Raw genomic sequence first — 25,632 nt, forward strand, 5'->3', positions numbered from 1 at the left:
TTTGGCCTGCTACCAAATGCAGATGCCAAAAAGGGGTCTGGAAATGATCTAACACTATTAGTTAAAAAAAACAGTGCCTTTTATATCAGTGAGATATTTTAATGGAATGGCCGATGTCCGATATTTAACTTTATCGCTAATATCGGCCGATACCGATACCATGCCGATAATATCGTGCTTCCCTAGACAAAATGTAATTTGAAGGAAAGTAAAACATTTAGTCTGTTTGAAATCCAAATGCATCTTTTTCACCTCCATTTTGTGTTCGATTTAATTTATCAGACATTTTAGTTATAAAACCTCAGGTTTGAATCTGTTCAGTCCAGCAGCTTGCATCAGATCTTCCATCATCCTGAGCCCGTCTGGAGAGGAACGAGTCCAGTATAACAAAAAGAAACCTCTACCAGAACCAGAACCGGTGCCCATCTGACTCATCGTGCTGCGAGTTGAGAGCAGCAGGTCAGTGTTACCTGCTGTGGAGGACACCCAGCAGAGGTCATCGTAACAGCAGCGTGTTTTGTGCCTGCAGAATAAAGACGGCAGAGTGAGCCACACACAACGTCACGAGATGTTCTCCAGCTGCCTCAGCCGATAGCAGCATAACTACAGAGAACGCCTTTATCAGTAAATTAGTTTCAGTCTTGAAGGTAAAAGGGTCTCTGCCCTCTGGAGTCAAACAGGCGCTTGATAATCTGCGGCCTCTAAGTTTACTTTTAGACATCGTTACCACAAGTCGATCTGTCCTCTGAGAGCAGAAGTAATTCAGGTTTAACCCCTCGGAGTGCTCCGAATACAGCTTTAATTTTCTTGTACATTTATTCCCCCGTTTCAGCTGCTCCATTCTGCAGGGCTCGCTACAGAGAGTGAACTTCCACAATCGAATTACCGATTGTTTCACGCCGGATGCCCTTCCTGACAACCTGGTCTGTAACCCGCAGTAATAATATACATGTACATATGTACATGCATTATGCATGTTATGTGAAACAGTTGGAGTCGGTAACAAAACAAGCACTTTTTAGAAGTACAGCTAATGCAGCATGATTCAAAGTTTGTAGGAGATAAAGATTCTGGTTTATTTCTATTCCCATGTGTAGAAATATGTCACTTCTTTGTATAAAATTTGAACAGTTCAGGGAGACATTTGTTCACTCTAGGGGCCAGAAAAAAATGTAACTGGGTTGTTTTACTGATTTGTTAAATATCCTAATAAATTTAAACAGGCCTAGAATTTTCATATTTAAGACTAAGTTAAAAGTTAAAATAAGCAAAACGCAAGCTAAAGTAGAAATACTAGCCAAATGTCAAAATTAGCACATTGTAGCTAAAAGTAGAAAAAATGCTAGGTAAGTTAGCAAAATGCAGCTAGAATCTAAAGTAGATGGCAAATATATTCAGCATATTGTTGTTTTCTATTTATTTTCCTTCCTGCTGCTGTAGCTTTTGTCGTGTATTAATTATTTAGTTTTTCGTCAATACGATGGTACAGTGGTTAGAGACGTCACCGTTTGTTTACGCTCTCCTCGTACTGCGTTGGTTTTCTCCACTTTCCTCACTCAGACCAAAAACATGCACAGTGGTAACTCTACTGTCTCTAGATGTGAGTGAAAGTGTGAATGGTTGTTTGTCTCCATGTGTCCTTGTGATGGACCTGTCCAGGGTGTCCCCCACCTCTCATTAAATGATCACTAGAGATGGACTTCAGCCCCCTGTAACCCTGAATGGAAAACCAGGTAAGACAATGGATTGATCAGTAATTTACATTGCCTGGCCAAAAGAAATAAAAGTCACCACCAAAAACATATATTTATAATATTTTGTTGGACCACCTATAGCTTTGATTACATCATGCATTCGCTGTGTCATTGTTTCGATAAGTTTCTGCAACGTCACGATCTAGTTCATCCAGTGTTAATTTTTCACCAAGATCTTGCATTGATGACTCGACACTAGTCATGATGGGTGCATCACTTCACCTGCCTCTCTTCTTACCCTGATGCACCATCACTCTGGAACAGGTTCAATCTGGACTCTTCAGACCACATGACCTTCTTCCATTGCTCCACAGTCCAATCTTTATGCTCCCTAGCAAACTGAAGCCTTTTTATCCAGTTAGCCTCACTGGTTAGTGGTTTTCTTAAGGCTGCACAGCTGTTTAGTCCCAATCCCTTGAGTTCCCTTCACACTGTGCACGTGGAAATGTTCTTACTTTCACTATTAAACACAGCCCTGAGTGCTACTGTTGTTTTTCTTCCATTTGATTTCACCAAACGTTTAAGTGATCACCGATCACAATCATTCAGGATTTTTTCCAGCCACCTTTCTTCTTCAAAGACGATGGATCCCCTCTATCCTTCCAGTTTTTAATAATGCGTTGGACAGTTCTTAACCCAATTTTAGTAGTTTGTGCAATCTCCTTAGATGTTTTCTCTGCTTGATGCGATGCCGATGATTTGACCCTTCTCAAACAGACAGACATGTTTTCCACGACCACGCGACGTGTCTTTCAACACGGTTGTTTAAGAAATGAGAAACAACTCATCGAACCAGTTGGGGTTAAATAACTTGTTACCAACTGAAAGATAATCCCACATGCAGTAATTATCCAAGAGGAGGCTCGGACATATTTGCTTAGTTAAATACAGGTGGCAACTTTTTTGGGGGGGCAGGTAGTGTTTAGGCTTTATTTTAAAAATAATAATAATAATAAATCATAAACTACATAAATAATAAACTAGACTTTTTATTAAACTCAACATGTGTGTAGATTTTTTTTTTTTTTTCAATATTTTTTTTAATTACAGTGCTCTGTAAGTGTTAAAATAAAATAATAAATAATATTGATTCCTGTCTGGAGCAGTTCTGCTTCCATTTTTAAATCCTGAAGTACCACAACAGGAAGTGAAGCGCGTTCACGATGCTCGGGCACTTGGGTTCTCCTGATTACGTCACAGACACGCGCTGGCGGTAACGCGCCCACAGCTCCCACCGCCCGCCACCCTTCCGTGGCGGCAGCTGGAACCAGGAAGCGAAAGTACACACATGGAGGGTGTGTCTGTCCCCCGCCAGCGTCCGTTTTACTCCTAAAAACACGGTCCTCCGCCGACGCACTCATGGGGGACACGGCCAAGTACAAGCGGCGGGAGCAGCTGAAGCGCTGGGCGGGCTCCAGCACCGACAGAGCGTCGGACCTTCCCCGGCGGATTCAGCCGGGCGACGCCGCGGACCGAGAGGCCGGGGCCGAGCCGAGCGACCGGCCGGGAGAGCAGCTGGAGTCCGCGGGCAGAGATGGAGGCAGCCCCGTCCTCAGAAGACGGTGAGGACATGTCCCTGTCCAACTTGTCTACAAAAAAAGAGAGAAGCATAAATAAGATAAAATCAGGCGCTATCTTCTGTTAGCGGAAGTTTTCTGTTCTCAGTCAGAAATGACTTTCTTCTCCTCTATAGGTTTAATCTGTGGGATTACAGATTATCATTCTTGTTTTTAATCACGGAGACATTACAAGCGCTTCTTCTTTCCAGGGCCGTATTTAGAGGATTTGGGGCCCTTCACTTCCTTTGTTTTATCGTGTTTAACCCTTCAGTATAAAACCACACTGTCTTTACAACAGTACTCTTTATGTCCAATTTATTTTAATTTCCATTTCAAGCTTCCCTTCTGTTAATTTGTGAAGAGGTCTGAGTCCGTCCTCCAGGCTTCAAAATCTTTTTAGGACTTTCTGAGTAACTTTTCTTCGTGGCTCCACGAATCATGTAAACATAAACAAACGTAAACTTTGGGAAAGAATCTGTGTTGTGTCTACATATAACATCGATCCATTTGTACTGGTTTTTCCATGCAGGGTTACAGGGAGCTGGTATCTGTTCCCAGCAGTCATAGTGGTACACCTTGGACAGGTGACCCGTCCACAGGGACACGAGCTGTCATTGTCCAGTCTCATCAGGTCTACACGTTCTCTGTGGTTTTCTTGGGTGCCGCTTCGATGTGGGCGAGATCGATATAGGGTGACCGTTCAAGGGGGGTAACAATAATGTGCCGTCAAGAATACAGTTGTGTAAGATGAGTTCACACACCTGTGGGGGTTGTAGTTTTTAATTGTATTTTTTAAAGAAGTAAAACTACAACAGAAAATTTGCCCTTTTTTTTTGCAGTTTAGAGCTTCCTGCAGTCACAGCCCAGTAAAATAGGACATTAAACAACAAACCTTTTCACGGATGCCGATGTGTAAAGTTGGGTGCCACCTGCCCACATACACTCAGAGCTACTTCTGGGAGCTATGGTAGAATTATACTGGTTGACTGATCAAGTCGACGCAAAGATGAAACCTCAAACCTAAGGATCATTTGTACCGGTAATAAGGTTTTCCTCAGATAAGGAGGACCTAGTCGGCAATCGCAACGAGTTAACAAACAACAAATAAAAGTGGATTAGATGTCAAAAAACAGGAAGAAGGCATGAATATATCTAGACCACAATGCATTGCAAAATAACTGACTTTGAGCAGCACGGTAGGTTTTTGCTGGATTTTTTTTTCTTTTTCTGTTCTTAAGGATTTCTCTTGACCTGCTTCGGTGCATCACCTCCCCGATGTCCTTTTTGAGCGTACTTTTCTGGATTTGTTGTCCAAACCGGTCTTGTTTCGTCTCTTTCGTCAGCGAGTTACAAAGGTCATCTTGAGCTGTTGTTAATATGAACAGATTAATCACAGCAGTGATGAATTTATTTTTGATTTGCTGATGTCAGTCGTGTGTTTTGTTGCTGTATTGTGAATGTCTTGAAGGCACAGATTAGGTTGTGACACTAGCGATGTCCCAATAATGTTTTTATCCCCAAAGCCAATCTGGTTAGTTTAAGTCTCTAAATGATAAGTACATTATTTAGTTTTTTTAATCCTACAGACTCTAAAGTTAAATTATTTTCTTTGTGAGCCTCAGTAGCTCTAGGTTGGAGTAAAGAAACCTGTCGAGGTTTCTTTGTCATTCACATCACATGTGGTGGAACAAAGTTTTTGTACAGAGTTCCAGTTACGTCTAACAAAAGTATAAATTGTAAAGAAACATAGTAATAAGATCTAAGATATGAACTAAGAATACGCTAAGCACTAGTAGTACAAAAACAATACGCCGAACATCAGCAGCACAAACATGAGTCTGTGTGAGCAGATGATGACAAATGAACACAGTAACATGAAACAGATCAGCAGCATAAGATCAGCAGCATGGATAGTCAGCAGCACATATCAGCAATAAGTGGCATTACAGTGATTTTTTTTTTTCCAGTGATAATCCTGATTAGGAATTCAAGAGTCTAACAGCCTTAGGGTAGAAGCTATAGGTGTGTTTTGTTCTGTCTGAAGTCCACGACCATCTCCTTCGTCTTCTTCACATTGATGTGAAGGTTGTTCTTCCTGCACCAGCTCTCCAGGTGTTCCACCTCCTGCCTGTAGCTGGACTCATCGTTGTTTGTGATGCATCCCACCACCTCTGTATCATCTGCAAACTTTACAATGTGACAGCTTGGATGGGTAGATGCGCAGTCATACGTGAGCAGAGTGAACAGGAGGGGGCTCAACACACAGCCCTGAGGGGAGCCAGTGCTGAGGGTTATGGTGGAGGAGAAGTTGTGGATCCTCACAGACTGTGGTCCGTTTGTTAAAAAGTCCAGGACCCGGTTGCAAATGGAGGAGCTTAGTCCTAGTGTGAGCAGTTTTTCCATCAGTGTGTTCACTGTGTTCATGTCACATGTTCTATTACCATCCAGGGAAAGAAAAGTCCTTTTTGCCAATTGAGCTTTTTAAACATCAGTGGTAGTCCCGTGTTTGCAGGGTTGGATGTATCGTGGCTCCAAATCGTGATTAAAAACCCGTTTTATCCGTTACAGCGTCAGCGATGGGTTGGTCAACCAGAGCAATAAATTCAGTCCCTGGTTCTGTAAACTTCTGAGCCTTAGTCTCGTGGAAACCCGTCTCTTTTCTTTAAAACTCTAAAGACCTACTGTATCTGTGTGAACTCTTGAGTATTCGGCTCAGTCTTTGGTTTTAAATGGTGTAGCCGATCGTAGCGGTTCCTCATCACCACAGGAAACTAAAAATGTTCCAAATACGTCCGTACTACCAACGTATGTCGTACCGTTTTTGGCACCCACTTTACAGCACCACGGATGTCAAATCAGACATTTGGGATCCAGAGTGGAGCGATGCGGATCAGAGAAAACCGTCTGGATTGAGACCGTGATCTGATACAATCGTCTTGGGACATCTCCAAGTCCTCTTTAAATCACTGCTTCAACAGCAAGTCGCGACAACCAAAACATCTGTCCTTTACTTAATGCAGGGTGGTACAGTGGAGCAGTGGTTAGAGCTGTCGCCTCACAGCACGACGGTCGCAGGTTCACCTCCAACTGGGGGCCTTTCTGTGTGGAGCTTTAACGTTCTCCCCGTGCTACAAGGGTCTTCTCTGGGTACTCTGGAGACCAAAAGCATGCATAGGTTCAGTGGTGACTCTAAACTGTCCCTAGGAGAATGGTTGTCTTGTTTGTCTCTGTGATGGACCGGGGACATGTCCAGGGTGTCCCCTGCCTTCACAGTGACTACTGTAGACACCAGCTGCCTGTGGCCCTGCAGGTAAAAAAAACGGATGGATCAATGCTGCGTCTCTGCTAAAAAAACAACAAATTTTTTGCTTTTCTTTCTTCATTTTCTTTTATTTTTCCAACGTTTCTGGGTTTGTTTTGTTCCATCTTTTAACATCTGTTCTGCAGCTGTGGAGACGCCGTCTCACAGCTGTCCTCCTGCTTGCATTTGGTCAAATCTTGGCTGCTTCCAGCCACTTCTGCACAATATTCCTGTTGCATGACCTACTTCTGACTCGGCATATTCAGAGTGACTTGCTGAATTTTATAATCCCACCGACTGCCAGCCAGGTGGGATTATATTTTATAAGATTGTCAGTGTTGACTTCAGGTTATAATGTGGTCGATTTAAAAACCCCAGCTCAGATTCAGCCTCCAGAATTTTGTTTAAGCTTCACAAGCAGACACGGCAGATCTTAAAACATTTTCCAGATTAAATTAGGTTTTTATTTTAGTTTCTTCTGAGTCAAATCTTTTTAAATCGCGCTGGTTTCTCCGGAAGTTCAGAACTTACGTCTTTTGTGTCAAATTATTACATTTTCTCCTGTTTAAAACAAAAAATAAATAAATGAGGTTTAAACCGTTCCGATTATCAGAGCAGTGATTTCTAGTTGCTTCCGTTTGTAGGAAGAGGGTGAGGTTTGACAGAGTGGCTGAGTTTCTGGCTGCTTGCGCCAGCGGAGACACGGAGGAGGCCAAGGCCATGCTGGAGGAGGCCCAGCGGTCCAAAACCATCAACGGCGAGAACGTGACGGACCTCATCAACTGCTCCAACTCTGACGGCATCACCGCCCTGCACCAGGTGATCCAGTTTCACATAATCCTGTCAAAACTATGAAACCATCTGAAGGAGGTTAACGAGCTATAAGAGCGTAAAACTGAACGGTGGTGAAATGGATAAATTAGGAATGAAGGTGTTGAGGCTTAATTTATTTACGTTGGAGTTAGTTTTAAATCAGAGGTGCTCTAAAGGGAGCACGTGTTTGGTCGTCACACCTCAAACGTCCTTTCAAGGACACAAAACCGTTCAATATATTCCTTTTTGCTTGGTGTCTGCTCAGGCCTGCATCGACGGCAGCGTGGAGATGGTGGAGTTCCTCGTGGATCACGGCACCAACGTGAACCAGGTGGACAGCGAGGCGTGGACGCCGCTGCACGTGGCGGCGTCCTGCGGCCACTCGGACATCGTAGAGTGAGTTCAATGAACAGAAACGACCCTTTGTCACCGGGGGGGCGTCGGTGTGGGCGCTTGAACAACGCTCGCATTGTTGTCGTGCTTTGTGAGATAACGTGTCGCTGCAGCGTGACTCAAAACATGGAAGAACTTTTTTTTTTCCTGCAGTCGTGGTTGTTGGATTGTTCTTCTCGCTGTGGGGGTGGAACCTGCAGCACAAACACAGATAACGTGACCGAATGATAGGATCAGGAATTTAACAGATTTTTTTGTCCTTTTGTTTGTTTTTAGATTCCTTTTGCAGAAAGGCGCATCTCTTACTGCCGTGAACTGCGACGGGGACGTCCCTCTGGACATCGCTCTGGACGAGACCACCGAGTCTCTTCTCCAGGACTTCTCTCTGAAACAGGGTGAGCCCAAAACTGGTGTTCAGATTTCAGTGGCGTTCGCCTCGATGATGCCTTTAAAGAAAGTTTAATGAAACGTTGGGTGCTTCCCTGGAGGGTCGGGGACGGATGGGGTGGAGCTGGACCTCGGAGCTCTTGAACAGACCCCAAAGTGAAGCCTCAGGCAGGTGGGAGTGTGGAGGAACAGCTAAGGGCTATTTTAAAATCAGATTCAAGTTTTATTTAAATTATATTTTATATTTCCTTCTATTATAAGTTGTCATTTGTCCTTTTAGTTTGTGTCTTTTTAACGCTTCCATCAGCCTCCACCACTGTGCTGACAGCAGGGAGGAGCTGTTTGCTGCAGTGCATTCTGGGTAAACGGCTCTGATTCTCAGTCCAGAAGTCCTGTGGTTCCTCCAGATGAAACTTTTCAAACCCAAGTTGTGTTCGAGAGAAGAGGTCATGACCTTTGACCTGTAGTCTGGGGTGGAGCTCATTTCTCTGAGCACCGCACAGTCTGACCTTCAGGGTGAATCTGCCAGGAAGGTTGTCGGCTGTCTTAAATGTTTTCCCCTTGGGAATCGTCTCTTCTGTCTGAAGAACGATGGACTCCAGACGGTTTGGAAATTACCTTTGCCCAGGATGGGCAGCAACGTCTGCTTCTTTGAGGTCATTTCTGATGAATTTCCACCTTGGCGTTGTGTTGACACAAGCATTATTGTTTAATAAATAACAACTTTGTTTTCAGTCAGAATTATTTCAGAACCAGGCAAAAACCCGATCAATTTATTAAGTCTTGATGAGTAAAACCCAGAATAAATTAAGATGATCTGTTATTTTTAAACCTAAATATAATAATATAAATCAGATTAAATCTATTTTCTTGTATCGTTGGTTTGCGATCGTCTCACGTTTAACAAGTTTTTTCCTGAGACTTGTATCTGTAATCTGCTCTGAAGGAGTCTGGTGCGAAATACCTCAAACATTTACTCGTGATAAGAAATGACAAACTAGGACGTTGGTCAATATTCAGGGTTTATATGAAGAAGAGAAAAATAACTTTCGTTTACTGCCGGTGTTTGAAAAACAAATGTTAAATTAATAAAATGCTTAAAGTGAGGAAAGAACAGAATAAAACACCTGAGGAGGATTTGACTTCCTGCTTCCTGATTTATTGATCCTCCAAGAGGAAGACAGGAAAACAAAACATTTTAAAAATCGCTACAATGCTAATTTTTATTTATATGAATAAATATAACGACCTGTAAAATCTTGTTGATCTGATTGTTTTTACTTTCTGTGAGCATCGAACAAGATTTGAACTAATGGATATTTAAAGCTCGTTTTAAAAGTTTTAATCGTGAAAACTTTGCCCAAAAAGAACAAAATAAGTTATTTCGCCGTCTCCTTCCTTTTTGTGTCTGCGTGAGCAGCTTCAACCCAAATGGGAAAATAAAAATTCACATTTGTTTTAATTGTGTGAATGTTTATGAAGCGCTCACTCTGTTGTGATCCATTTTTATTCTGTACGTTTTTCACAGAAATTCTCGTCCCGCAGTTTTCAAGCTGTTTCTACAAATCGTGGATCAAAACGTTCAGCTCTTTCAGGACCCAATCCCTAAAGGCTCCCTGGGCGCTTGCATAGCCGCCCACTGCTCCACCTGCGTGCATCTCGGCTGCGATGAGTTAAATGCAGAGAACCAATGTCACCATTGTATGGGAACATACAATGATGACAGCACTTAGCACTTTACTTTTACTTTACAACCCTGCTTTGACTTCTGGTACTGGTGCAACTTTAGCTTTTTGAAATATTTAGCCTTTTCTACCATTTTTTTAGTGGAAAATTAATTGAGCTCAATTTACATCCTTAAAAATTTTAGCTGTGTTTACAACCTTTTACTGCTCCTTTCACATTTTGTTCTGGCTCAGCTTCTTTCAGCTTCCTGTTGCAAATTTAAAAAAATCAGCTACTTTCAGCTAATTTCAGCTGTTTATTCAGCTGTTTTGTGCTCCTTTTAGATTCTTTCTGCTAACTTCAACATTTTTGTTGTTCTAACTTCTTTCTGCTAATTTCAGCTTGTTATGCTCTTTTCAGCTTATTACTGCAAATTTAAGCTTTTTCTACTATTTCATTTATTTAGCTGTTTTTATGCTAATTTAAGCCCCCCTTTTTTTTTAGCTAATTCCACATTTTTTGCACTTATTTCAACCTTTTTCAGCCTAATTCAGCAAAAATGTGCTCTCTAGCTTCTTTCTGCCTTTTAAACTACTTTTCAGCTGTTTTTGCCAATTTCAGCTTTTTTCAGATAATTTCCACTTTTTGTGCACATTTCTGCTTCTTTCAGCCTAATTGGGCAAACATGTTCTTTCTGATTTCTTCTGGTAATTTAAGCTTGTTCAACTTTTTAGCATTCCTGAGCTAATTTCAGCTGTTTTCAGATAAATTTGTTTTCATAGTAATTTCTACTACTTTTAGCCCAATTAACCTCTTTATGGTAATTTCAGCTTGTTATGCTCCTTTCAGCTTTTGTCTGCTAGGTTCAGCCTTTTCTGATATTTCCGCTACTTTTTAGCTGTTTTTTTGTGTGCTAACTTTAGCTTTTTCAGCTAATCACACTTTTTTTTTTTTTAGCTCATTTCATCTCTGTCCACTTCCTTCTGGCAGTTTAAGCTTCTTGCTGCCTTTTCAGCTATTTTTAACAAATTTCCTAGTTTTTGTGCTCATTTCTGCTTATTTAAAGTTAATTCAGCAAATATGTGTTCTTTCTGCTTTCATCTGCTAACTTCGGCTTGTTCTTCCCTTTCAGCTACATTTCAGAATGTTTTAGTTAATTTCAGCTGTTTTTTCAGCAAGTTCTTCAGCAGTAAGCATTCACACTGCATTTTCACATTAATTTCTTTAGCTCTCTGTGTGCTTGTTCTCATCCATCCATGTTCTTTACCCGGTTCTCATTCTGGGGAGACGGGGGACACCCTGGACAGATCTCCAGTCCATCACAGGGACACTTGGAGACAAACGACCGTTCACGCTCTCACCTTGGGATTCAATGAACCTAACGTGCACGTTTTCAGAGAGAACATGTGAACTCCACCCGTCTCGCTGTTTTTCTTCATGTTTATTGAACCTTCGGCTGATCTTATCACATCAGCTTCAGTTTTCTGCAGCTCGATTCTCACGTTTCACGTCGAAAATAAGTTTCTCACCAAAAGGTCCGTTTGGACGAAGCAGCGCACGAAACACATCCGAGCGTGAGTCGGTCGTTCTGTGCAGAAGTTAAAATTAAAGTGCACGGAAATTAAAAGCCTGTACGAACTGCTTCATACGACGGCAGAACTTCCTCTGTTCTGGACCGTTGTTCTTTGTTCAAACTGTATTGTGCTTTAAAAAAAAAAACATTTTTAACAAACAACTTTGTGCTTCTTCTTTCTCTGTTTGTTTAAAATCTCTAAAAGTAAAATAAAGTTCATAATCCAAAAACAAACACTGGTTGTTGAAGCAGAGTTTATAAACAAAACGGTTTTAACTTGTATTTATCATCGTCGACCACTGAAGACAAAGGTGATCACTTGTCTGCACTGTTAGCAAAATATCTGATGAGCCAGCAGACAGATTTAATGAAAACTGTCAAAGTAATTACTAGATGTTCGTCTACAACCGATGGCCGCCACACCTAAATGACCTCAACATAAAAGCAGGTCAGTCCATCAGTTTTAGAAATGCTGAGCTAAAGCTGGTGTGGTAGTAGCTGAGCACACCTCAGCACGTACCCTTGAGCACAGATGGATGCCGCTGCACAAAGTGCAGTTTACAAAAACACATCTGTAGTTTAAGACTCGGACAAATAAAGAGGCGAGCAACATGCATTTCTTTGAGGAACGGCGTCCCAGAACTTTCTTCTTCTTTTTTTTAATTTTTAAGGTGTGGACTTGGAGTCGGCTAAACGTAGAGAGGAGGAGCAGATGATGTCGGACGCCCGGGCCTGGCTGAACGACGGCCCGCCCGCTGATGTTCGCCACTCGAGAACCGGAGCCACGCCTCTGCACGTGGCGGCTGCCAAAGGCTACCTGGAGGCCCTGAAGTACGCTTATCTCATAAAACCATGTAACGTATTTGTACTGAGGATTTTAGGTTTGTTCCTGTTCGGATCGCGTTCGGTTCGTGTGGGGAACTCAAAATGCAGCTTTTAAAAGATGGCACTGCGTTCCTCCGTCCACTATAATTAAAGTTATCTATCCGTAACGACGGTGATGGAGATCAACCTCCACGTCGGTGTTCGGCAGCAATCGGCTCCACGTTAAACGTAATTACTCACTTAAAAATGGCATCGCCTGAATGTAAACGTAGCTGACTCGAAGTAAAAAACTAAAAATTCACACCAAAACCTAACGAACACCACGGCAGTTTTACAGCAGCAGAGTGAAAGTAATAAATCCACAGACTGTATATAATAACGCATACCGGCTAAGAATAGAACAAAGTTCCAGGATGGTGTCTTTATCTAAATCAGGGGTGCCCAGTCACGGTCCCTGTGGGCCCCCATCCTGCAGGTTTCAGCCATTTCTGTGCCTTGACAAAGCTGATGTGAACGAATGATTAACAGGCTTCTGCAGAACCTGAAGACCTGATGAAGAGTAGAAAAACTAAATCCTCCAGGATCGCTGATCCCTTAAAGTGCCTGTGGCATCACATTTGGTAATAAATATGAATGCATTATTGGAAATACGGCGTTAAGTTTTCCTAAAACAGATTCATGCCTCTGAGATAAACAGTTGAGATATTAACATGTGCAGTAAAGGGTCTGCACGTGAACACAACATTACTAAAATAAACATCACGGACGGAAGAGAAGAATCTGACGTTTCTTTAGATCGTTGAGTCTCGGCGAGAGTCGAAGAAGAGTCTGTTTAAATAAGATTCAATAAAAGAAGAGCAGAAAGTTCCCCTTTTTAAAGAACTCCCCTATGACGTCACTTCCTGTTTCACTTTGGCTGCTCAAAGTTCAAAAGAAAAACATCTGCTATGTGACAAAACGGGTAAAATCAACCAATAAACCATCCGTCATCTTTACCAGCTTCTTTCTCTTCGGTGCACGGGGTCAGTGGTGTCCATGTCCATCAATCACTGTGTGAGAGGTGGGGGACGCCATGGACAGGTCTCCAGTCCATCACAGGGACACATAGAGACAACCATTCACTCTCTCACTCACACCTAGGGTCAATTTAGAGTTACCAATCAGCCTAACATGCATGTTTTTAATCTGTGGGAGGAAACCGGAGTACCCGGAGAAAACCCACGCATGCACGGAGAGAACATGCAAACTCCACCCTGAAGGGTCGGCCCAGATTTAATCTGGTGACCTTCTTGTTGAGAGGCGGCAGCTTTACCAACTGATTTTTTTCTTCCACATGTAGGAAACACAGGCGCTGTAATGTAACCGTCCTGAAAACGTACCGAACTGTGAACGATGGCAGCCCGAGTTAACGAGCTGACCCACTGTACCAAGGTTCACGGGTGTCACTCCTGCGTGTTCTGCTCCCTCAGGATCCTGTGTCAGTGCGGGCTGGACGTGTCGGCCACAGACTTCGACGGCTGGACGCCGCTCCACGCCGCAGCCCACTGGGGTCAGGGCGAGGCCTGCCGCATCCTGGCGGAGCAGCTGTGCGACATGGAGGCTCGCAGTAACGGGGTGAGGCCTTTAACGCTTTAACTTCAGTTCGACGTTCGTCTCGTTTATTCCGTCTGCGATGTGAACTGTGCAGGGCCAGACGCCTTTCGATGTGGCCGATGAAAATGTGTCGGAGCTCCTGAAGGAGTTGTCACAGAAACAAGCCAACGTAAGAGACTTGATCGATATTTGGTGTGAAGCGTGTTGATTTTTAGTTTTGAGGGTTTTTCTTGTTTTTTCTCTTTCAGTGGCGCAGTGAGCAGTCGATATCGGACAAACAGAACCAGCAAGGGTCCAACACCGCCAACGCACAAAACAAGCGGCGGAGGTTAAGATCCATATTTAACTTGTTTTAAATCGCAAACATTTTTCCTGACTGGATTTATTTATGATCTTTGCTGCCCAAAGTTACATCGTCGGCTCCGTAAAGGTCAAAACTCGAGAGGAAAAAAAACCAACACATTTTGAATTATAAACCGCAGAAGAAGAGTAAAGAGAGCCCAGATCAAAATAAATGTTAAAGCAGCTGCCAGAGGCTCATTACGGTCACCATGGTAACCATATATCTGTGTCTCGCTCCCTGACTGCCAAGTTAATGAGAAGCAGACTGAAAAGTAAGCCTCGAGCTGTTGCCGGGTGAAACTAAATCGGATCTTTTTTTAACCCGAGTGTCGACGTGGTCAAAGTTTCTACGTGTTCATGTCGGAGAGATGACGCGTTAAAAACATTTCGCTCGCAGTTTTAAAGAGAATATTCTGAGCTAAAATATAACTCTCTCTGCAGTCTGGGAGGATTTGAGAGAAAAGTTCAAGTCCTTGAGCAGTGAGAGACACGACGGTTCAAGTCTGAGCTTCAAACAGCTGGTCTGAACCTCTCGCTTCATCTAAACCCTGCAGACCTCAGTTATTTTATTTATCTTGTAGTTTTTACCACGTTGTTTGTTACTCCAACGCCTAAATCCAGAGCTCTCTGTTCCCAATCGAACCGCTCATCTTGGTGCACAATTTGCATGTTTTATTTAAAAACTACAGGACACGTTTTTAATTTAAAGCTTTAATCCCCAATTTTTTATCATTCACTGACATCTTAGAATACAGTTAGGAGGTTTGAGTTATTTAAAGCTTGTAACTCAGTGAAACTGTAAAGGTTAAAGAACGGCTCGTTTGTGTGTCAGGAGTTCAGTGTGCCGGATGAGCAGCAAAGACAAGATGAACGTGCAGGATCAGTCTAAAGAGAGGGGCGTTTCAGGAGGCCTGGAGCTGAACGAGGAGAAGGACAGCAGCCCCGGTAAATCAGCATCCAGTCACTGGAAATGTGTTTTTTTTTTTTTTTATTGCTAATTATAAAACGATTCTCGTATTTCTCTGCAGAAAGCTCCACCGTGTCCAGTCCAGACTCTGAGAGCGTGACGGCATCTACAGTCAGTCCTGCTGATAAGGTAAAACCCCGTCAGGCTCGCATCTGCCTCTAAATTATTATTATTATTTTATCTTTATTGAAAAAGTACAAAACAATACAATAAAATGCAGTATACAGTAATGATATAACAGACGTCAGGGGGTTACAAACACTGACAATAATTTACAATAGCGTTACATAAATATATTGAAGAGCGCACACAAGGTGCAAGTTTTTATGGCCTTTGTGTTGGTGGAATATTTAACAGTTGTTTGACTAATTTTCAAAAATGGAGATGAGGTTTTTGATTAGTGTATCGACATTTAAGAATATGCCATTTGGCTAGATATACATCTGCCTCTAAAGTGACGAAACTCTTCGGATAAATGAGCCTGTTAAAAGTTCAGCAGAGAAAAGTTAAAGGTGTCAGAACAACTCATCAGAAACTAAAAGGGGAGAATACACAATCTGTGGTTCGGTCTACTTCCTGGATAACAATAGTCAAACCTGTTTGAAACCACCTCCCTCACCACCAGGAAATGATTCAATCAGTTTTATGTTCTCTGGTGAAAAATACAGTGGAGCAGTGATTAGAGCTGTCGCCTCACTACAGAAAGGTCACAGGTTCGCCTCCCACAGACCAAAAACCTCCATGTTAGGTTCTGTGTGGTCCAGATGGATTCTCTTCACAAAGACTCCAGCCAGGATCAGGTGGAAAGGAGGAACCCAGACCAGTGGTCGTTCCATATGTTGTTCAGAGAAACTGAGACGTTTGTTTTGTAAACACAACGTCCCAGTGGCTTTTAAACCCCAAAATACATTAAAGACTGGTTCATCCCAAAGATCCAGTCCTCCGTCACAAACAGAGTAATGTTGTGTATGCTGCTCAGTGCCAGGAGGGTGATCAGTCTTACATCGGGGAAACTAAACAGCCACTGGCCAAAAGGATGGACCAGCACAGAAGATCAACATCATCAGGCCAGGACTCTGCGGTCTACACTCATCTCCAGGCCAGAGGTCACTCTTTCAGGGATGAAGATGTTCACATCCTGGACAGAGAGGAACGATGGTTTGAGAGAGGAGTAAAGGAGGCCATCTTTGTGAAGAGAAACTGTCCATCATTAAACGGGGGCGGAGCCTCCATGTCCAGCTGTCTCCCTCTTACAATGCTGTTATTGCTAGTATCACTCAGCCCTCTGTGAATAGCAAGCAGCCATCAGGTGCTAATGATCAGTCATTAAGCTGATGGTCCTCCTTTTACATGTGAACAGCTGGTTCTGGATGTCACCAGCAAACTGGTTGATCCACCATGTGAAGGTGTTATTTATAAGACTGAGTTTGTTGCAGCTCCTCAGACTGAAGAAGTCTTTTGGATAAAAAACGAAACGTTTCCACAAGAAGAATCCGTCCAGAGGAACTGACTCGACCTCAATAAATACCTTTATCGTTTTAAAGCAGGGAGTTTAAACTTAAGTTTGTTTCTAGTAATTTAATTTAATTTTTTTCAAATTAAATATCCATATTTTACTTTTTTTAGGGAAAAGGTCAAAAAGCTCAATGTGAGGACGGTTTACTGCATCACGTGTTTGGGTTGGGTAGATCAAGATGGCCGCCACAGCTAATCAACTTAGCACACCCACCACTGGCTCTGACTCGGGTCAGTTTTACAGATAAGGAGCTAAAGACTGGTGTGGTAGTAGCTGAGAGTCGTCCCCAACAGATAATCTGAGTGCTGATAGTGTTCGTTATTTTCAAGGTAAACGTCTCTGCAGCGCATTCATGACGTTTTCTGTTCTCTCCCGTGTGGTGCAGACGTCCGAGGAGAAGGAGGAGGAGGAGGAGCAGGACAAAGCGAGCCGTACCGCCAGAGTCCAACCGACTCTTCAGACCCGAGACCCCGAGAGTCCGAACGCCGACAAGAAACAGCAGCAGCTCAAACAGTAACTCGTCCTCCTGCTGCCGGAGTTTAGTTTTTCTTGGTCTGATGAAACAAAACAAGTTTATTTTTTACGTCTTCAGGTTCAAGGCTCCGGTCAGAGACGAGGAGTCCGAGTCCCAGAGGAAAGCCCGGTCTCGGCTGCTGCGTCAGTCTCGCCGATCCACTCAGGTACTTCCTCTAAGTACAGGCTAAAGTGTGACCCCCACCCCCAACGTGATCACAGCTCTTTTATCTCTTTCTGTCGACTGCCACGCTAAAAAAGACGTGTTTTACAGGAAGAGGCTGCTCTTTGTGACGAGCTGATAACTCCCGGGTTATTTTTGTACTGAAGATTTTAAAAACTGATGCAAAGAAGTTGAGAACCTGAAACCTAAACCTTGAACTTCAAAGAACTCCGTTTTATTTAAGTCACAGTTTGAAACGACTAAACTTCAGTTTATTTTAGTAGTTACAGTTCGTTTGTTTCATCTCATCACGAATGAGTCGGGTTCTTCTTGTCAAACCCGTCCAGAGGACCTGACTCAACCTTTTTAATCTACCTGGATTATGGAGCAGAATCAGGACATCACACATGATAATCTGTGATCTGATGAATATACACAACACAATACAACTTTATTTATAAAGCACTTTAAAAACAACACCGTTGGCCAAAGTGGTGTACACTGAGAACACGTAAAAACAGTCAAAACACATAAAAATAAATTAATTTAAAAATGTAAAACCAACTTATTGGGTCTATGAAATGTTCCAATATGGAGGCACCAGTGTTTTGTGATGCTATTTGCTGATGACACTCATTAATAAGACTCAATAATATATTTTAGTCGTTTTTACTTTATTTTGTTTATAGCCTTAAAGATAATTACGTAATTTAAAGATTCTCATTGTATAAAACTGTGAGCTCTAAAAATGTCACAAATCATTTAAACTCAAATCAACTTTAGTAAAACTGGAGTAATTTCCTATAAATTAACGTGTTAAAGTTTGTCGTTCTGCTGACGTGAGGTTCAGGCCTCACGGAGTGGAGAGTCCGTAAAGAAACTGTTTTTATTGCTGCTCTGTCCGGGCAGGGCGTGACGCTGACGGATGTGAAGGAGGCAGAAAAGAACGTGGGTAAAGCCGCCGAGCCGCCGCCGCCTCGGAACGTCCAGTCCGTGAGCCCCATCGTCACGGTTACGCCCGCAGAAAGGGGTGAGCTGAAATTCAGTTTTCTTTTTTAAAAAAAAAACATTAATCGCTGTCAAGAAACAGGAAAATCAATCCGGTCTCTTTTTGTAACTTGTTCTTGCAGGAGCTGTTCAGACTTGTGTGTTAGTTAAAAAATATTTTGGGTGATGCGAGTGGTCAGCCTCTGTTTGCACCTAATTTATGTTCCATCTTCCCTCGTTGTACGCAGACACGCACGAGGCTGTGACCGTGTACGTCGTGTTTCTGTAAAAACATTTTCAGTCGTCTGAACTACATCATGTTGTTACCAACGTGGTTCTGAGGCACATTTTTTACAGTGTTATCTGTTGGTGCGATTTATTACGCAACATAAAGGATTGTAGAATGACGAGTGACTTCAGAGTTGTTACGCTGCTCAGACTGTCGTCCTCTGATGACACAATATGACTCGCAGCCGGTCCAAAAACCCTCAGAGGAACTTTAAATAATAAATCCACAACAAACGTTTAATTTGAGGAGGATTTTATAAACAGTCATTCAATCTGTTAGTCAAAAACAGCTCCCCGAAACCGCTGTAGGTTCAGAATAACATCAAGACATGTGTTAAGCCCCGCCCCCTTTATGCAAACAAACAGGATATTGGCCTCGTTAAAACGTAAAAACACCTCAGATCATCTTTCAGGCATTGTTTCATTAATTCGTGTAATTTTCGTAAGTTTAGTCGTACTGTATTTTCCGCCGTACACGTATAAGTTGCATCAGTCCATATTTGTTTAATAAAGTGGATAAATCCATAAATATGTCGCATCTATTATGCGTCACCGCTGACGAGCCTGAAATGTGGACTGGTGTTGTACCAAAAATCGATTGGCTGCCAAATGGCGGCCGCAGGAGCGTGCACGGGAGGACTTTAACAAGAAACTAACTGGATTAACACTTAAAAACAGTTATTTGTTTGCTCGACTTTATAGAAAAGGTGCATCTCAGTTGAACTTTTACTTAATAAATGCGCTTTAATGGTCAAATTAGCTGCATTTCGCCGGCGGTGCAGTGAAATGAAGCTGTAAGGCTTAAAGGTTTTCTGTTGGTTTCAGACGCCGACCCGGTGAAGCCGGCCGAGTCTGAGGGAGACAAACGTCTGGGGGCAAAGGACCGGAGGAAGCAGAGGAAGGAGAGACGCTCCACCGGCATCGTTCAGCCCAGAGAGGCAAGAAACGCCGAGCAGGAAAATCTAAATGTTCTTTTACACAGTTCTGTTCGGGTTCAGAGAACCGGGCCGGGAGCGGTGCCGTGATGCAGCAGGAGACGTGACGAGTCCGTCAGCAAAGAGGAAGTTAGAGCTGATGTGTCCTGCACGGCGATCACGAGCAGCCGAACTCCGGTTGAAGGGGTTCTGTGGTTCCTGCAGATTGGCAGGATTATTTAATCTGATGATGATGAAGTAGTGAGGCTCGTCCTCTCTGTTCTGGTCCGACTGAAAAGTTCTGGTTCTGGTGTTCCAGTTGCAGTCAGACGAAACTTACTTAAAAGATTTTCTGTTTAATGTTCGTTAATATTAGTTCTGAACGTCAAGTGAAAAAAAGCTGCAAAATTAAATCCCACTTTTAACCGTCCTGCTGCCCTTGGGTCAAAACCCTCCTGCTGCCCTTGGGTCAAAACCCTCCTGCTGCCCTTGGGTCAAAATCCTCCTGCTGCCCTTGAGTCAAAATCCTCCTGCTGCCCTTGGGTCAAAACCATCCTGCTGCCCTTGGGTCAAAATCCTCCTGCTGCCTGTGGGTCAAAACCGTCCTGCTGCCCTTGGGTCAAAACCGTCCTGCTGCCCTTGGGTTAGGGTTAGGGTTAACATGGACCAGATCTCTCCCACACGTTTCAACTTTAGTTTCAGCAAAACATTAATTTTTTTAAATAAACGTTTCTTCTGTTTTATTGACGGCACAAATTATAAGTTTTAAAGAATAAATTTAGATTATTTTATTTCTGAAACTTTATTATTGTCTGTGCAGAGATGACGGTTACTAAAAGGTAAATAGTAACAGTAAATATTTATTTAAAGAGCAGTAAATATCGTCCCTGCGCTGTTCAAAACGTTTTCTTCTCATTTTAGATCAAATGTTTGTCGTTAAATCACGACTCCGTCTTCTCCGTGAAAATATTCAACAAAGAGCTGTTTTTATTTTATTTGTTCAGAAAAGGGTTAAATTTTATTTCCAGATTAATTAACAGCTTCTTCTGTTTTTGTAAAACTTCGAAAAGTAAAAACTGATTAAATCCACAAAAAGCTCGACACGTTTCCAAGTATTTAACATCGGTTCTTGTAAAGTTTAATTTATTTCAAGCTTTAAGAACATTTTCTGCAAATTTAATTAAAGTTAAAAAAAAAAGCGTTCGTTTTGATAAAATTTTGTTTTTCAGAACGACGACGCTGAAGCTCAGCCGGAAGAAACGAGCAGCAACAACTCAGAGTGAGCGTGAAAAAATATTAATCTAAAAAATATTTTTGTGAATTCTGACGTAAACGAGGCGGAAATGGACGTTTGAATCCTTTCAAAATAAGAGTTTGAACTTCTGATTTTAACGTTTGAAGCCGTTGACTATTCATTTCTCTCCTGTGGGTTCAGCGACGGTCGACTGGACGTCTCGTCCACAAACTTCAGATCGGTGAGCGACGCAGCTCGAGCGCCGTCATCGCTCGCTCCAGCTGCGGGTCGTAATAACGAGTTCCCGCCTGTTCCCGTCCAGCTGTACGTCCAGGTTCTGCAGGAGAACGTCGCTCTGAAGGAGAAGCTGCAGGAGATGGAGCTGCAGCTGAGCCAGAACAAGGTGGAGCTGGAGAGACTGAGACAGGTCTGTGTGTTAGCAAAACATCTCCATATTCAAGATGGAGTCCACAGCCAACTCGCTCAGCTTTAACGGATCTTTGTTGGAAATGCACGGCGGCGATCACCTCGGGTTGTCTGTCGGAGGAAAGCTCCTAAACTTCAACAGCATAAAAATCGACCTAAACTCCAAATAAATCACAGCCGAACCCTGAAGAGGTCGATAAGTTCAGATCACGAAGCGTTAACGCCAGGCCTGCCGCCAATAAACAATAAATCAATCGCATTATAAATTAAAATTATCAACCTCCTTCTCATTTATCGGCTTTATCGTTTCTTCGTGTGTCTCTCTTTCTACTGAAGACACTCGATGACAAAAAGTTCGACTCTGGTGCTCTTTCTCTTTTTTTCTTTAAAATCTGTTTTATCCGTCCAAAATTGCGTTTTTTGAATCGTTAAACGCAGCTAAGCTACGAGCTAAGCTAACAGGCCGACCTCAGAAAAAAACCTGTCTTGTCAAAGCTCCAAACATCACCACGGTTAAAACCCGTGTCTTCGTGTAAAAAGTTGTTTTTCTCTGCAAAAAGAAGCTGAGAACTTGTTTAATGATTTTTTTTAATGAAAAGCTTTTTGTGAAAAATGCTACGCTAAAGAGCTCAAACTACACCAAGCAGCCGCCATTTTGAGAAACGAATAAAGGAGAGACAGCCCATGTCACGTCAAGGGGCTTCCCTCCCCATTTCTCTGAACGAGACGCACTGCTCGCTCCCTCACTATCCATCCTTCTGCTCAGTCTAATACTGCCATCCGGTGGACGAAAAAATGTACTACACTCAAAAACTGACCAGAATTTCTTCTTAGATTTGACAATAATCACTAATTATTGTCAAATTTCAAACAATATTATCGTTTATCGCAATAATTTCCGAGACAATTAATCGGCCAGCAAAATTTGTTATCGTGACAGGCCTAGTTAACGCACTGAAAACTGTTTATTTACCGTAACTGCCGGTCTACACACTGCGACTTGTCCATATGGAATGATTTAATCGTTTTTGTTTTTATTTACCTGGATGATGGAGCGTACAGACTTTTTTTTTTACCGGCACGAGTCATGACTCACGGGGAGAGGGGCAACACCCCCTCCCGTTCTCTGTCGATGCGAGCGATATTTACTGTACACAGAAATATATATATATTTTTATTCTTATTTAAATATGTACTAATAACATACACAAAAATAGGCTGCGTACAGTTCTGTAAATGTTTTATTTCTGAACAATGCCTTTAACACCTGGTTTAAAAAAATTATTCAGATGGAATTTTCCGCTTGAGCGTAAGTAAAACTGTTCTGCCCGGACTGACCCAGACTGACCTGGACTGACCCAGACTGACCTGGACTGACCCGGACTGACCCAGACTGACCCGGCCTAACCCAGACTGACCTGGACTGACCCGGACTGACGGGCGGACGGACTGTGTCAGAGTTCCTGCGTCCAGGGAAAATGTTTTTCAGCGACAGGAAGCTCGGTAGCCTTTCAAAATAAAACATTAGTTATATTTTAAAACAAAAACATAAATTAGATTTATTTACAAATAATTTAGTGACTTGTTGAGCCCGTATTTTATTTTGCTGCATGTTTGTTACGAACTTTATTTAACGAGACCATTAAATGTCACCACGCTGCTGTGGGACCCGTCTATTACCTGGAGCCTGAACGGTTTCTTGTGTTTCACAGAACCAGGAGGGCGACACCGACAGGCCCGCTCTGCTCGAGCTCGAGAAGTTTGTAAGTTCTTCTTCTCTTCTTTCGCACCTTTTGTCATTTCCTGTGCGTTTACAGCGCTTCGCGAGGTCCGGTCTGGGCCCGAGGTTAAACGGCGCCACAGGTGCGGAGCTCGTGAGGCCCGCGTGTCAGAACTCGTTGTGGGTTTTACAGCGGCTTCCTGTTTCTGTTCGCAGGAGAAGTTGGCCCTCCAGAGGAAAGCGGTGGAGCTGGAGGACGAGCTGAAGGTACGACTGAATAATCGTTTAAATTTGGCCTCGGCTGAACTCCCACTCGAGTTTAATTGAGGCGTCGCTGTAAATCAGCGCCGAGAAAGAAAAACAACTTTCCAGACAGAATTTATAAATTCATCCACAGTTTGTCCAAAGCTACGGAAGCTGCAAAGGGCCATATCTACCTCTGGTATTTAGACGTGCTTTTCTTGGGTTTACCGTCCCGTTACCTGAAAATAACCAAACTAAGTTTATGTTTCGTGAATGGTTCTGGTGTTAAAACCAGTTTTTATGAGAATAGTTTGAACAAATTCAGCTTGTGTGAGTCTAAATAGATATTTTAAAGGTACTTTTTTTAAAGTGTGAAACGAAAGTTTATCCTGGACTTCATCAAACGCTTCAGTTTGAGAGACTTTAGCGTTACGTGGATATAAAATGTGAAACGCAGGTCCGCCCCTGGTGTAAACAAAGCACTGCTGGTTTTGTCATATGATAAAACTATTTATATATTTTGGATGACATCACTCCAATGAACATCGGGTTTTAAAGCCGGTGCTCGTAAACAAAGCTAGCATGTTGCCAGGCGGATAAACGGCTGGTAAGGACGGCTGTCGAGCTCCTCGTCGACCTGTTTTCAGTCACTTCCTGTTTCCGCAGGTGAACAAACACGTGGTAGTTGGCATCACGACACATCGACCATCGATCTGAGAGAAAAAAAAAACTTATTTCACGAGTTTTTTTTGTTTGATCTTCACGTTTTATGGAGGAAGAAGTTTCTCCAGATTTGACGTCCCATCAATCTGTTGCAGCTCAAATACGTTTATTTAAAAACTCCTAAACGTGTCGGACGTGTTCTGGAACAGGAAGTCTTGACAGAAGAGGACACGAATCACTGTTTGTTTGTTTGTTTGTTTGTAGGTTGTGGGGGAGCTCAGAGCGGACAACCAGAGGCTGAAAGACGAGAACGCCGCTCTGATCCGAGTCATCAGCAAACTGTCGAGGTGAACCTGAAGACCGGACGAGACTGAACGTATTAAAGGATAAATCTGTCGTCCGCCTCCGAGGACACGAACCACTAACGGCAGGCGCAGCTCGTTTCAGGGTCGCCGTCCGTCCGGGCCCGTTTTTAATTCGAATACTTTTGATGTTGTTTGGCAGATCTACTGTAAAACCTGCTGCGGGCCGTCGGCATCGACTTTTATATCGAGTTTTTACTGTTTTATAACTGGAATATTCGCTTCGCTTCAGTTTAAATCTTTAAGGGACTTAAAGCCACGCACAGCTGTAAAACATGGAGGAGTAAAAAGAAAAGGGCCAGTTGGGTTGATCATAAACACAATTTAAATGTGCCAAATATATATATCTATATATATATATATATATATATATATATATATATATATATAATCTCCCAGTTTGCACATTGTAAGAAGTGGGCAGTATTTAGTTTCTCAGGATGTCTTTAACCGATGGACCAAACCGCCGTGATCCTCCGAACGTTGATCGGGCTCCCATGAGGCGTTCAGGGTCTGTCGTTACAGACGAAGACGTCAGCCTAAATGTTACATATGTTTGATTCAGGAGGACTTCAATACGAGTTTATTTACCGTGTTGTTAACGTATTCACCGTGACGAACGGCCCAGCGGGTCGACCTCTGAATGTTTACTTCAAGTACCGCATGTCAAACTGTATTTTGATGCCGTGCCTTTTGTAAAGTAATATTTCTATTTTGCTTTGGCAGCGTTTACTGTTGAGTATGAAATACAAGATGGGCATGTCCGTTTGTTTTGTAGCTCATTTTATTTACCAGAATGAGAAAACGATCCATTTGAAACGTTGGCTGATTTATTGGATCTTTCATTTTGCCGATGGTCATTATCCCTGCCAACGTGTTAAACTTTATTTTTAATATCGGACTACCTGAACTCTAAACTTGGTTCTTCATCTGGACAGCGACTCGACTGACTGAAGGACACCGAGGTCCGATCCTCCTTTAGTGAGGGAAGGTCCGGTTAACCCAAAAGTGACCCGTGGACAATCTCCATCAGGCCTCTAATATCCTTAGTTTAAAAAAAAACCTTTTAAATGAATTGAATTAAAAAAGTAGACTTAAGGAAATTTAAACATCTTGCGCAAAACTTAAAAAAAAAAAACAATTTTTTAAGTCGTGTTTCCAGAACTAGACAGAATCTTAAAGACTTAGAAACACAAATATGTTTGTTTTGCATAGTCCCGCTAACATTAACATGTTAAGCTAACGTGTTCTGTAGTCACAAGAACCAGTTTACAGAACGTCTTGTGTCCCTAAATGATTTGGTAAAGACTTGTTTTATAAAGCACGCCAACTACGCTACGATAAGATAAAGATCTTTGAGATTATCTGTCGTAGAAAATTTATTTTCCAAATTCTCTTTAAACGTCTTGATGTGGCCCTTTGGTAAAAGAC

General features: G+C 42.5%; 1 protein-coding gene across 1 annotated transcript; it reads left to right on the top strand.

The window, feature by feature from the left end:
- The first annotated feature begins 3,013 nt into the window (after window positions 1-3,013).
- ppp1r12c (protein phosphatase 1, regulatory subunit 12C) lies at window positions 3,014-24,539 on the top strand. Its single transcript, XM_037690104.1, has 20 exons — window positions 3,014-3,316; window positions 7,259-7,433; window positions 7,693-7,823; window positions 8,097-8,215; window positions 12,117-12,276; window positions 13,740-13,884; window positions 13,958-14,032; window positions 14,112-14,191; window positions 15,038-15,150; window positions 15,234-15,301; window positions 17,074-17,201; window positions 17,281-17,368; window positions 18,274-18,394; window positions 19,465-19,577; window positions 20,783-20,832; window positions 20,989-21,028; window positions 21,110-21,214; window positions 22,926-22,976; window positions 23,150-23,200; window positions 24,104-24,539. The coding sequence occupies exons 1-20, from the start codon at window positions 3,114-3,116 to the stop codon at window positions 24,188-24,190; spliced, it is 2,103 nt and encodes a 700-aa protein (XP_037546032.1). The 5' UTR covers window positions 3,014-3,113; the 3' UTR covers window positions 24,191-24,539.
- The last annotated feature ends 1,093 nt before the right edge of the window (window positions 24,540-25,632 follow it).

Source organism: Nematolebias whitei, chromosome 16 (genome assembly GCF_014905685.2).
Source record: "Nematolebias whitei isolate Nwh7 chromosome 16, NemWhi1, whole genome shotgun sequence".
Classification (NCBI taxonomy): domain Eukaryota; kingdom Metazoa; phylum Chordata; class Actinopteri; order Cyprinodontiformes; family Rivulidae; genus Nematolebias; species Nematolebias whitei.